The sequence below is a fragment of the Vulpes vulpes genome, unplaced genomic scaffold (genome assembly GCF_048418805.1).
Source record: "Vulpes vulpes isolate BD-2025 unplaced genomic scaffold, VulVul3 u000000657, whole genome shotgun sequence".
Taxonomy (NCBI): domain Eukaryota; kingdom Metazoa; phylum Chordata; class Mammalia; order Carnivora; family Canidae; genus Vulpes; species Vulpes vulpes.
In genome coordinates this window covers 592,672-605,375 of record NW_027325810.1, presented here as the reverse complement: position 1 = coordinate 605,375, position 12,704 = coordinate 592,672, and the positions used below count along the sequence as shown (strand labels likewise).

The following is a 12,704-nucleotide window of genomic DNA, read 5'->3' as shown; positions in this document are numbered from 1 at the left end:
AGCTTGGTAAGAAGGCTGAGCTGGTGTTTAAAGCCAGAGATGTCTGATTCTGAAGTTGGCTCTCTTAACCCTTCTGCTTGAGCCTTGGTTTACTCCCATGAGGCCCTGGGACCACATTTCATGCATGAGGTCTTAACAGAAAGGGGACTAAGGACTATCCCAGCAAGTGCCATGGCTTAGATACGCATGCACCCGTGATAGGGCCTGGGCACACTGAAGGGGCAGCGCATGGCCTATCTGACCTCTGCTCTTCTTTCTCCATGTCAGTGGGGCTTTCCTGCCACTGTCTCAAATAAGAACTCTGCTTGGAGTCCAGCTCTGGGGTGTCTGCTGCCTCAGCTGCATCCTCGCCATAGAGTAGAAAAGCCATCATCATGGGGCAGCTTCCCTTGTCTTCCTGTTCTATCTCACCACTTATTGTGGGAGGGAAAGACCCACATCAGAATCACCTGGGAGGCTTTTCCAAAATAGACACGCTCGCCCTGGCCTCCTCAGGTTCTGGGGGGGCCCTTGGTTGGGAACTACTGGTTGAACACATTCACTTCTGAGGTCTACGATTTCCACTGGCCCTAATCACTGAAACCTTTTCATTTCTTCCAGAAAATATGCTCAGATGTCGCCCAGGGGTGCTAGGAATCAACATCGTTGGCGTCTTTGCTCTGCCCTGCAATCTTTCAGCCAGGGTTTCTCAACCTGGGTGGTACAAGCTCACAGGAAGGCATTCAGAAATAAATGCAGAGGCGTTAACTGATTGGTTATCACAATGACCAGGAAGGCTGAGGGCATTTACAGAGGGATCAGAAATGCTAAGCACCCCCTGTGCCCCGTGCCCTGCAAGGAAAAAAAAAGTCCCACCAACAATGCTGACAGACAGAAACCTCACGGAGAAACACATTTGGTGTTTGATTCAAGCTTTGAATCAGCTTCTGCAACACCCTGACATCCTCTCGGCTCAGCGGCTGCAGTGCTGTAGTGTCCTGGGGGCTGCCCTCCCTTGCCAGCCGCTCAAAGTCCTGATATTCCATAAACTATGGTACAAGAGATTCTTAGTTTTCAGATATTCCTATAATGCAAGGGTTGCAGGGAAGCTTGTCTAACCTTCATTTCTGCTTCCCATTTAACCTAATTTAATTCCCTGCCCACGAAGATGTGGGCGGGAAGGGAAGAAGAGAGCAGGAGCCAGTTACTGCCATATGGGCAGATTTGAACTATCATGTTGGACAGTACTCCCAGGTTGATGAATAAATGCAAGATCTAGCTCAAAACCAACCCTTTCCCATCAGCCTTATGGATCTTTGCCCTCTCTCAGTGACTACTCCTTTCTTGCTTACTCAGGCCAGAGCGGTGTATAATTACAGGTTTGCAGTAGAGGTTTTTAATGCCCACCCATATCTGGCTTTCCTCTCCTTCTAGATACGTGGGAAGATGAAAATTTTCACCCTCTTTCCATAGGGTGAGCCCAAGTGGCTAGTTCTGACCAATAGGTTGTCAGTGGAAGGATGCCTGGCAGTTCCCACGGGGGCATTTCATCACCCCAGCTGAGAGACCCTCAGCATCCTCTTCCCTCGTAGCTGTGAGGGTGGAAGCTGGGGTTAGGAAGGCATCTCCACTAGCGTGGCTCCCAGGGCAACCACTGCGAGCAGAGCCCCTGCTGACCGCCCTCCGACGTGCAGAGTGGCAGAGATTATAACCAAAGGTTTAGATCTTTGTTGCTCTTCGTCACTGAGATTCGGGGGGATTGTTTGTTACCACAGCAGAACTTAACCGATCCCGATAGATACGGTGTTCTTTTTTGCATGTTTAGATATTTTTCATCTTTGTGCATAGATCGTGAGTCAGAGTGGCTTGGGTTTGAGGCTGAATTTCACCACTTACAGTGACCTTGGCTGACCTTTCTAAACCTCAGTTTCCTCATGTGTCAAATGGTGCTCATGACTGTACTAACCTGATGTGGTTGTAAAGATTACACGGGGTAATACAGGCAAAGTGCTTCACCGCAGTGCCTGGCGGGTAGCAAGGGCTCAGTAAACGTCACTTATTATTTTTCCTTACTGCTGGTCTAAAATCGATTTTACTTGCCCCCTTCCCCAAATCCTCCAGGAGCCTTGAGCTTTGGCTGCCCTGAGTCCTTCTGCCTAAAAAGCAAATAGTCTGGGACTGCTTATTCCCTAGAGCCCCCAGAACAGGACATTGCCTGCAATCGACACGGAGTTATCCATATCTCTGAGTACACACTTGTGATTGGAATTGAGAAAGTATTTATGTCAAATGAATGAAAGAATCAGCCAAACATATGAAACCTAATTCCCACACCCCCCCCTTTTTTTTTTTCAGTATAAGACTGGCATGTCTGGGAAATGTCAGGAAATGCCCAAATATCCACTTAGTCTTTTGTTGCCGAGCGATCGCTGGGAAAGGCAAAATCCAGTCTCTTGGCCACACATCAAAAACAGACACACATTCTAAATTAGCAGAAAGCAAATCCCATTTGCATTTATGTGACAGCCAAGTCTTGCTAAGGCTGCCAGAGTTTGTTTCTGGACCTCTGGGAGCCCTTTAGCACTTGAAGATGATTACAGGTTATCTTAGGAAGGGCGCCTTCCTCCAACACTCCTGGATTCTATTCTCAGCTTGACACTGAGTTTTACCATCCCCAGCTAAGGAAACTGGAGGTAATTACCTGGCTGGCCCAGACAGAAATACACAACAAAACACTTACGCCATATCTACTTTTATTTTTGACCCAATTTGAAGGCAGTTCTACCAACTATTACCTAGTCTAATAAGTCCTCTCCAAACTTGGAACCTAACTGGAGAAACATCCATAAAACCCATTTCAATACAAAAGAAAGAAAGAAAGAAAAAGAAAGAAAGAAAGAAAGAAAGAAAGAAAGAAAGAAAGAAAGAAAGAAAGAGAAAGGAAAGAAAGAAGACTGCAGCCCCTGAGAAACTTTTTTTTTTAATGATGCCTTTTAGAATTATTATTGTAGCATTTTCAAAATACCTTGTAATGGCTCTTTGTTTCCTTATTCCGAGCTCATTTTGCGTTTTCATTTCCCGAAGCCCTCTTCCTAAGTAGTCCTGCAAACTGCTACCCCTGTGAATTCCAACGCACGTATAGGGTCCGATTTCCTTTTTCCATCAGGTACAATCTGAGCAAATGAACACGTATGGGCCCTGGCAGCGCGTCGTCCTCAGGTGTCCCGCATGCACGCTGGAGGCCCACCCATCAGCTAAGCCCCCCGGCTGGAGATCCCCAGGGCTGCACGGGGTTGGGGTCCCCCCAACTTGCAGTCAACCCAGGCGGGTCTGAGAGTGGAACAGGAGCTCCTCAACTAAGTGATGCCGTGATGCTTTATGTACTGTCATTTACTGAAACCCTGACTCAGGCCTTTTCATGCCTGGAACCCCCCCAGCCCGTCTAGGGGGCCTGCATGTGCCGGGGGGCCTCTCCCGTGGCCAGCAGCCCCCCAACCCCAGGGCTGAACCCGCCTTCCAGCCACAATGCCAGTGCTTGCCTCGGGACCGAGCAGGGTCATCCTCGGGCACATGTGAGGATGCGCAAGAGTCGGGACACCTGGCTCCTGACTCTAAAGGTCTCTTTTCTAGCTGGTAGTTGGGAAACCAGGGGCGTTTTCTCCGGAAAACGATGCCACACCTGGTGGCCACATCCCCAGGCCCGGGTCACAGGACTGTGCTGGGCCCCTGGCCCTGGACAGTGAGGCCCAGCCCTGGCCCTACACACCGACCCCACTAGGGGGTCATCTGGTTGTGGTGCCAGCGTGGGGCCGCGGGCGGGGACGGCCTGGGGTGCCCTTGAGTGGGGAGAAGAGAAGGCAAAGGTGGGCGCCAGCGGATGGGAAGGAGCAGCAGGAGGAGCTGGGGAAGGAGCACGCGCCGGGCCTGTGGGGGGTCCCACGGACGGCAGGGTAGATCTGGGGCACAGGCTGTGGCTCTGGAAGGTCCTACGGAGGGGGCTCTGTGGTGCTTACTGCCCCCCCCGCTGCCACCGACGGTGACCTCCGTCTGAAGTCCGGGGCCCGCAAGGCCGCAGCCAGCCCTTCCCGAGGCCCGCGACGGAGAGTCCACTTCTCCCACTCCCGTAACCAATCGTTCTTATAAACCAGACCAACAGGATCCGTAAGGGTGTCGTGGGGAGGACCCTGGGAGAGAGGACGGGAGCGCTCGGGCCACCAACGGGAGGCCTTTGTCCTTTGTCTCGGAGAAGCCTGTGCGCCTGGACGCTTCCCTGCTGCGAGCGCCTTGGGAACGCGACCCCCGATGCCCGATCCCCGATCCCCGACTGGATCCCAGCGTCTGCAACCGGAGAAGCATGTTTAGGTGAACACGGAATTCCGTCGGTCGAAAGCCTCGCGAGCCGGGGCAGCAGCCCGGTGGCCAGCGCTAGTGCGGCCCGGCAGGTACCGCGGAAGTTGGGGGTCACCACCAGGCCCTGCGCCCCGCTCAGAGGACGCGACGGGCCATTAGATGTATAATGTGGGTCCTCTCCGGGCCACATGCACCCAGCTAACACCTGGAATGAGCTGAGTTCTAATGTCATGGAAAAGAAGAGAGCCATCACCGGGAAAGAAGGGTTGAGGGCCGGGACAGAAAGGTCCCCTGTACGGGGGCTTCGGCCTGCAGCCTGTCCCGCCGGGCAAAGAATCTCGGATGCCCGAGGTGAGTCCGCGCTCCTTCCCCCTCTACTCGCTGAGCCTGGGTGCTGGGCAGCACCGTCGAAGGTTCTTGCTAGGGTCACCGTGTCTTCAGGGATCCCCCCGGGGCCTCTAGGCAATCGCTGCGTTGTAGCCCATCCCGGGCTCTGAGTTGGACAATCCCATAAATCAGCCGGGACCCAGATCGCAAGCTAGGAGCGCGCACCCCACCGAGTACCAGCAACTGTTTCATTCAGCGAACACTCCTGCCTCAGCCACAGGACAACCGAAAGCCGCCAGAGGGGCGCATCTAAGCGTACAGGTGGGCGCGTGCACAGGGGCCGCATTCTCTCCTTCCTGGAGCATTTCGGGGCCCCCTAACGTCCTGCACCGTATCCTATGATGCATTTGGAAATTTATTCCGGGATTAGATAGTGAAGAAGCAGCAGCCCCTACAATCGTATGCTGGGAGCCCAGCACGCTGGTGAGACAACCTCCTCACACTTGAAACAACTTTTTTTAAAAGCTCAAAGTGACTTCTTTTCGTTGGATATAAAAGTAGCATATGCTCATCATAGAAAACTTTGAAAGTTCAGAAAAACACCCCAAAAAAGAAATTAAAAATCTTATCTTCTAGACAGAAATACAATTGCCTGTTCGGTAAATCCAGAAATACACGTGTGTCCTTAGCTTTTTTACAAAAGTAGAATCGTGGGATCCCTGGGTGGCGCAGCGGTTTGGCGCCTGCCTTTGGCCCAGGGCGCGATCCTGGAGACCTGGGATCGAATCCCACATCAGGCTTCTGGTGCATGGGGCCTGCTTCTCCCTCTGCCTATGTCTCTGCCTCTCTCTCTCTCTCTCTGTGACTATCATAAATGAATAATAAAAAAAAAAAGTAGAATCGTAATGTACGTAGCATCGGTGATTGTATTTTCGCCCAAGGGTACATGACGAGCATGCCCGGCAAGCATGTCAACACTACGCTGTATCATGCCTCACTTAATAAATAAATAGTTAGACATTTAGGTAACTTTCAGCTGTATTATTATAAACATAGAGTCAACATGGAACGACATAGAGTCACTTGTTTGAGACCATCTTGGATTTTTCCTTTTGGATGGAAAAGTAGATAGAGCTCCCCCGCTTTAAAAAAAAAAAAAAAAAGCCTTTGATACATGTTGCCAAATCACCTTCTTGTCTGCACCATCCAATGCAGGAGCCCCATGTGGCTGTCTCAACTAAAATTAATTAAAAAGAAACAATATAAGAAGTTCACTTCCTTATTCACACTAGCCGCAGGTCAAGGCGCTCAATAGCTACGTATGGCAGGTAGACACACCTGGCCGGAGCAGGTAGAGAACATCTCCATTATCACAGAAAGTTCCACTGGACGGCCTAGAAAGACTACACAGACTCATATTTTCCTTAGTAAGATATGAAAGCGCCTTCCTCCCACAAGTTGGCCAATATCAAACATGGTAATTTTTTTAAAAAAATCTTTGCCAACTTAATAAAAATTACATCTTGTTCAATTTTTTCATTTCTTGACTAGGGAAATTGAAATTTTTTGCTTGTTTACTGATTTTCATGTATCTTTTGTGAAATATTTATGTACCATGCCTGTTTTCAACTGGGGTCATCTTTTTAAAACTGCTTTTTCTATATTAAGACCAATCTTTAAGGATCAATTGATGTCACAAAGTTGTTGTAACTTTTCATTATCTTTTATCTCTGGCATTTTTTCACTTATGGAAATGGAAAATTTGAGTCTATTTAACTATCTTCATAGTTTTCTTTATTGCTTCTGTCCTGTTTTGAAAGCTCTAAGCCTAAGATTACAGTAATAGCCATTTAAATTTTCTTCCGGTTGTTTCATCCTTTCATTGTAAACATTTAAATTTTCAGTCCTTCTGGAATTTATTTTGGTGTGTGGTGTAAGACATAAACCTAGTCTTTTTTCTTTTTCCATGTTACCATTTGTCCAAGAATCTTTTTTTTTTTCTTCTTTATTTTAAGTAGGCTCCATGCCCAGCATGAGGGCCCCGAGAGGAAGGCCTTGAACTAAGATCATGGGTTGGACACTTAACCGACTGAGTCACCCCAGGCGCCCCAACATTTTTTAAAATAAGAAATGAATTCCCCACTGACTTGACCTTCCACTAAATGCTCTCATATTCCTGGATTTCCTTCTCGATGTTCTATTCTGCCTATCTGTTCTTTGGCCTTTACCATCCTGTTTGTAATAATTTGCTTTATGGCACATTTTAATATTTGCAGGCCTCAGCATGTCTTCATTATCTTTTTTTCCTAAAACTGTTTTTACCAGGTTTTTGTTCCCTAAGATAAACTTAGAATCATTTTGTTAAATTCCTGTCACCACCAAAACAAATTCTTGCAGAACTTTGATTTAAAAGTTCAATTCAATTCAAATTAATTTGGGGAGAACTTGATTTTCTCTACTGTGTATGGAAGCACTCCATTCAGGGCCCTAGGGGTTCTGTCTTTTTTTTTTTTTTTTCAAGTCTTCCTGTATGTCCTGCAGAAATGGCCTTTTAGGGGAGGGGAAAAAAAATAAAAAAAAAGAAAGGTGCAGCACCATGGGCACCTCTGCCTTTTCAGACACAGCCTCTGAATCTGTGAGCTGTTGCTCCCGGCCACTAGAAGCAACAAAAGAAATCCCATTTTTTCGGTACTGGAGCTTATTTTCAGTGTCCACCTTCTCATAAATCTCCAAGAAGGAGATCTCGCTTTCCATCCAAAGAATCTGGAGTTCAAAACAGCCCTTACGGAAAACTGAAACTCCAGGGGCGACTGCAAAGCACATTTGGTGTCTCGCGGGCCAGCTTACTCGCAGGGCTCTTTTTCCAGCTCGCAAATACTTTCCAGTCTGTGAAATGCATCTCCCGCCCCTGCTGGAGCGCGGCCTCGGGGGCACCGGGAGCCCGGGCAGGGCAGTGGGGCGCGGGCCCCCAGGGCCGGGGCTCAGCAGAGGGCAGAGGGCAGGGGCTTCGGCCGCCCCAGGGGCTGGGCCAGGCCTGGGGGCGGGGGTCCCGCTGTCCTCCCCGGAGCCCACCCGCGCAATGCCCCGGGGGGGGGGGGGGGATGCTGCCCCGCAGGCCCGCGCCCCTGTGCCCCCCGCGCTGCGCCCCAGGAACAAAGGCCGGGCCCGGAGCGGGCGCAGGCGGGGCGGGTGCTGGGGGGGGGGCCTGTGTCTCCAGCCGCCCTGCAGCCGCGGCCCCGGGTCTCCCCAGCAGATGCGGCAGGGCCTGCGGCATCCTCACGCCCCCCCCGGGCCCCCCGGGCCCACAAGGCCAGGCGGAGACCGGCCCCCCGACGGCCCCGCGGGCTCGGGAGCGGACGGTGGGGGCGCCCCCGGGACCCCCCGGACCTCCCCACCCCGGGGCCCTGCGGCCCAAGCCCCGCGGCAGCATCCCCAGCCCAGGCCGCGGGGCGCCGGCACTTGCTTGTCCAGGATGAGCTACAGGTCGAAACCCCCCAACAGGCTGGACCCCCCTTTCCCCCCCGGCGCCCCCCGAGCTCCCGCCCCCGGTCACCCCAAGCCCCGCGGCAGCATCCCCCAGCTGAGGCTGCAGCGGCCCCGGCCCCCAGCACCGCCGGCCCCCATCCCCCCCGCGGCAGCATCCCCGAGCCCAGGCTGCAGCGCCCCCGAGGCTTCCCGGCCCCCCCCAGCAGCCCGAGCCCCTCAGCCCCCCGCGGCAGCATCCCCGAGCCCAGGCTGCAGGGACCCCCCAGTCCCCCGGCCCCCATCGCCCCCGCGGCAGCATCCCCGAGCCGAGGCTGCAGCGACCCCCGAGCTCCCCCTGTCTCCCGAGGTCCCCCGGTGCCCCCGACCCCCCCGCGGCAGCATCCCAGAGCCCAGGCTGCAGCGGCCCCCCCGACCCCCCGACCCCCCGGTCCCCCCAGCCCCCGCGGCATCCCCCCGGCCCAGGCTGCAGCATCCCCCCGGCCGCCGCGCGCCGCACTCACTTGTCCAGGATGAAGTAGAGGTCGAAGCCGCCGTAGCAGGCAGCGCCCGCGTCCTCCCGGCGCCCCCCGTGCGCGGCGCAGAGCAGCGCCAGGACGGCCCAGCCCAGAGCCTGGAGGCCGCGGCCCAGCACCGTCCGCCGCGCGGTGGCCATGACCTGGGCCGTCAGGGACGCGCCATCCGCCGCGCTCCCCGGAAGCAGAGCGGGCAGCCGCGGGCCCCGGCACCTCCGCCTCCGCCTCCGCCGCCGCCGCCGCCGCCTCCCCCCGCCGGGCTCGGGGTCCCGGGCGCGGCTGCTCCTCCTCCTCCTCCTCCTCCTCCGCCGCCGCCGCCGCCGCCGCCTCCGCCGCGCTGCTCCCGGCGCCGACCCGCGCGCCTTTGTCCCGGCGCTTAAGTACCGCGGCCGGGGGGGGGGGGGGGGGGGGGGGCTCGGCCTCGGCCTCGGCTCCCTCCCCGCCCCCTCCCCTTTCCGACGGCTGCTGGGGGCGGGGGCGGGGGCGGGGGCGGGAAGCAAGCTCAGAGGGTGCCCCCTCGTGGCCGCTCCCGCCCCTCCCCGCTGCGATGCACGGAGCCTCCTCCAGGGAGCCCACCTGGGCCCGAGGGCCCTGCAGACAGGCCTTCGTGCAAGTGAATTAGATGGATCAGGGGCGCGCGGGGCCTTGGTGGCCTGACCCCCCCCCCCCCCAGCGACCTTACTGTCCTCTCAGCACAAAACAGGCGGTGGGGGCCAGGCCTGTGGCTGGGAATAGCCTGGAGGGTCCCCAGGCAAAGACTGCTCGGGCCTGGGACGGCCGGGCCTTCCAGATGGTCCCCATCTCCAGACTTTACAGATTCCTGACAGGTTCCTCTTTTCAGCCTGTGATTTTTGAGGGTGTTTTTTTTATCGTATCTTTGACTTAGGACAAAGGGAGCAAACAACTCGCAAGAGCCTGGACCTTCCAGATCACTCGGGACTGGCAGGGCAGGCCAGTGGGCACCTTCTGAAGCAGGGATCCTCTGCAGAGTGGACCCAGGTCGGGGCTCAGCTCAGCCTCACAGATCTTCCACCCGCCCCGCGGCCCCCAGGGAGGCTTCAGGCTCCGTTTCCCAGCATTGTTCCCACACACACACGTCTTCCCCTCTATCTGTGATGCTCTAAGCCACTTGGTCCCGGGTGTGACCATCCGTGGCGGTTCACCCCCCACCCCAGGTGTACCTCGGAATCCTAGTGTCTTCACCAAGCAATAGTGTCGTTGCCAAATACGTTTTGGGGATTCATAAAGCATTGCACTGGCCTGCCTGGAAAACGATCCTCAATGTCCCTTCCTTCCCGGTGCCAACACAGCCCCACACAGTGGATAAGACCGATTTGCGGGCAGTCGGTGAGATATTGCAGAAACCATAACACGTGACTTCTGAGGCGAGGTCGCAGAAGATAGTGTGGTCCCTTCTGGCTCTCTTGGATAACTTGCCCTGGGGAGCCCTTTGCCTTGTCCAAAGGTCACCCGAGCAGCTCTAGGGAGGCATCCGTGTGGCGAGAAGCTGAGCTGCCCTGCCGATAGGCAGCAACAATTTGCCAGCCACGTGAGTGACCCACTTTGAAAGTGGACCCTCCGGCCCCAAGTTGACAGATGACTGCAGCCCTGGTCAACATCTTGACTACAGCCTTGTGAGAGTCCTCAAGCCAGGAACACTCGACTAAGCCAAGCCCAGGGAACACTCGACTAAGCCAAGCCCAGATACTTAAGCGCTGGAAATCAGGGGCTAATTCTAATTGGGTGTGTGTGTGTGTGTGTGTGTGACTTGTTATTCCATAATACATAACTAGTAGGTGCCCACTATCACATCAAAGCGTTGAGAATTTCTTTAAAAAAATATTTAACTGTGTTTTCCAGGCTTACTTGACCTTGAAACTGTTCTCTTCAAACAATACCTATTGACACCTGCGCTTCGGGAATAACCGCCCTCAAGTAAAAATAACAGGGAGGAGACGAAAACACTCTGAACTGTGCAGCTCTTGCTTTTCCGTATCTCTGAAGTGGAACAAAGATATTTAGAGTCAATAACAGGAGTAGAAGAAGCTCGTAGTGTAATAGCCGTGTGATGGCTCAGCAAGTCTGCAAGAGGAGACGTTTTTTTGAGTTTCTTTGAACTGGCGGCATTTTCCTCGGGTTGTTGGGGCATAGCAGCCCTGTAATTAGGGAAATGGGAGAGGAGGATCAGTCACTTGACGCTGGAGGAGGACTTGGGAAGGAGAGTCCCCGCTGGGTTCCTGCTGGCATTTCCCAGGTTACTGTCACAGCGAAGAGATTCCTAAGCAACTCCTCTGCCTCTCAAACTCAAGTCAGTGAAAGAATGATATAAATTGTGATGTGGGGGCTATGGATAAGAATTTTGGGAGTCGGAAAACTACAAGGGCACGGAAGGGTCTGAATGGTAACCTGGAAGCCAAGGTAAGGGAAAGTTCCTCGGAGGAAGAAGCGGTCAAAAGTGTCACGTGTTGTGCGAGTCTAGAGCGTAAGCCCCAGGAAAACCCCACCACTCTCACGCGAGTCGCTGTGTCACCAAGGAGATTCCAGTGAGGCGGTGCTGGTGGATGTTGGGCTGCACTGGGTGACTAGGGAGGGGAAATTTCTTTTTCAAGAAGAGAGAGGGATAAGGGGGTAACTTGACAATGTTTGAATGTTTTACATTCGATAAAGGCGGATCCCACAATACTTAAGGATACCAGGATTCCAAATGTCCTGCCTTCTAAAAGATTGGAGACTTGGTCTTACTAGACTCATCATCTTAACGGTTTAGTCTGGCACAACCGTTGTAACTGAATTTTCCAGGTCTCCCTCTTTGAGACAGAGGTTGTTGGGTATGACCTGCCTCCAGTGGTTCGCTGTCCTGTCCTTGCTCTCCACCTCCAATATGTGACTGAGCCGCTCCGGTCAAACTGCCAAAGAAAAAATTTCCTGTCTTGATAACATTGCCGTTTAACCTTCAAGAGTCTCAGTGGGCACCTAACTATTTGTCTGGGTTCTTGACAAAAGTTCTGGAAACTGTTCCAGATAATACAGACCACCCACGAAAACTTGGGAAATTTTTTCCTTAGAAATTTTTGTCCACAATAGGGACAGAATATGGACAGATCTGACACCCTCTACCAAATTTTGGGTCAACCACGTAGGTCCAATGTTTGCCAAGTTTCTATAGGTCCCACTGGTCCTTGGACTTTGGTGGCAGCCCATAACTTCTAAGGCAAAACATCAGTTAGTAAAAATAGTCTCTTTTCCTTGTCAGGCGATTTCCTTCATGCTTGTCCTCCATAGGACTACCATTTGCAAAAGGTCAAAGCAGCCTTCCCAGAAGGAATTTATCATTCAGAATAACAGAGTTTCTAAAGAATCTGAATGGTTGGGTAATGGCTTTCGGTCAAAAGAAAAGCAAAGGTACTAGTAATCACTTTAAAGCCCAAGGGCAGAATCATAGTCTAGAGCAAATACCTTGATGACATCCCTTAGGCCAGGCTATTCAGCTCAGAAACCTCAGCTCAGAAACAGTCAAAGCTTTATTGAATCCAGTATTCCATTAATAACCCTACCGAAAGCCCAGCCCAGACTAACTTGAAAATCAATTTAATCCACTGATTCAATTTAGGGCAATTCCACACACATCCTGAAATCCTGTTAACAGCCACCCAAATGCATACATTGAGCTTATTAAACACAGCTGTAACCCAACTCTGATCAATTCAGAGCCCTGAAAAAAAAAAAAAAAAGAGCTAATTTCATATATTAGGTAATGTCAGCCCGGGGACAGATCCTGTTTAATCTGGTTCACAGTGCAGCTCAGGTAAGCCTGCAGATCATCATAATCCTTCCTAAATCACACCCAATCCCAGCACAAGGTTTAATCACCAATCCACTCTTGGCCCCGTCCAGCTAGAGTCTAACCAAAGCTCAAAGCCTAGCACAGCAAGCTCGGCCAGGGAGACGCATTCCTACAAGGTCTCAACCAAGAGAATAATCCATAATTCACGCCAGCATATCCTAAAAAGAATCTGTCCTAGATCCTCTTAAGGACCCCAAAACTTCATT

At 52.8% G+C, this 12,704-nt stretch overlaps 1 protein-coding gene across 1 annotated transcript in view; it reads right to left on the bottom strand.

Annotated features, from left to right (window-relative positions):
• The window catches only part of ANTXR1 (ANTXR cell adhesion molecule 1), a 168,587-nt gene extending 159,694 nt beyond the window's left edge, over positions 1–8,893 (bottom strand). Inside the window, exon 1 of the mRNA XM_072746172.1 lies at positions 8,643–8,893. Coding sequence (XP_072602273.1) covers positions 8,643–8,794 — 152 coding nt within the window. The 5' untranslated portion in view covers positions 8,795–8,893. The remainder of the gene's footprint in view (positions 1–8,642) is intronic.
• Between the last annotated feature and the right edge of the window lie 3,811 nt (positions 8,894–12,704).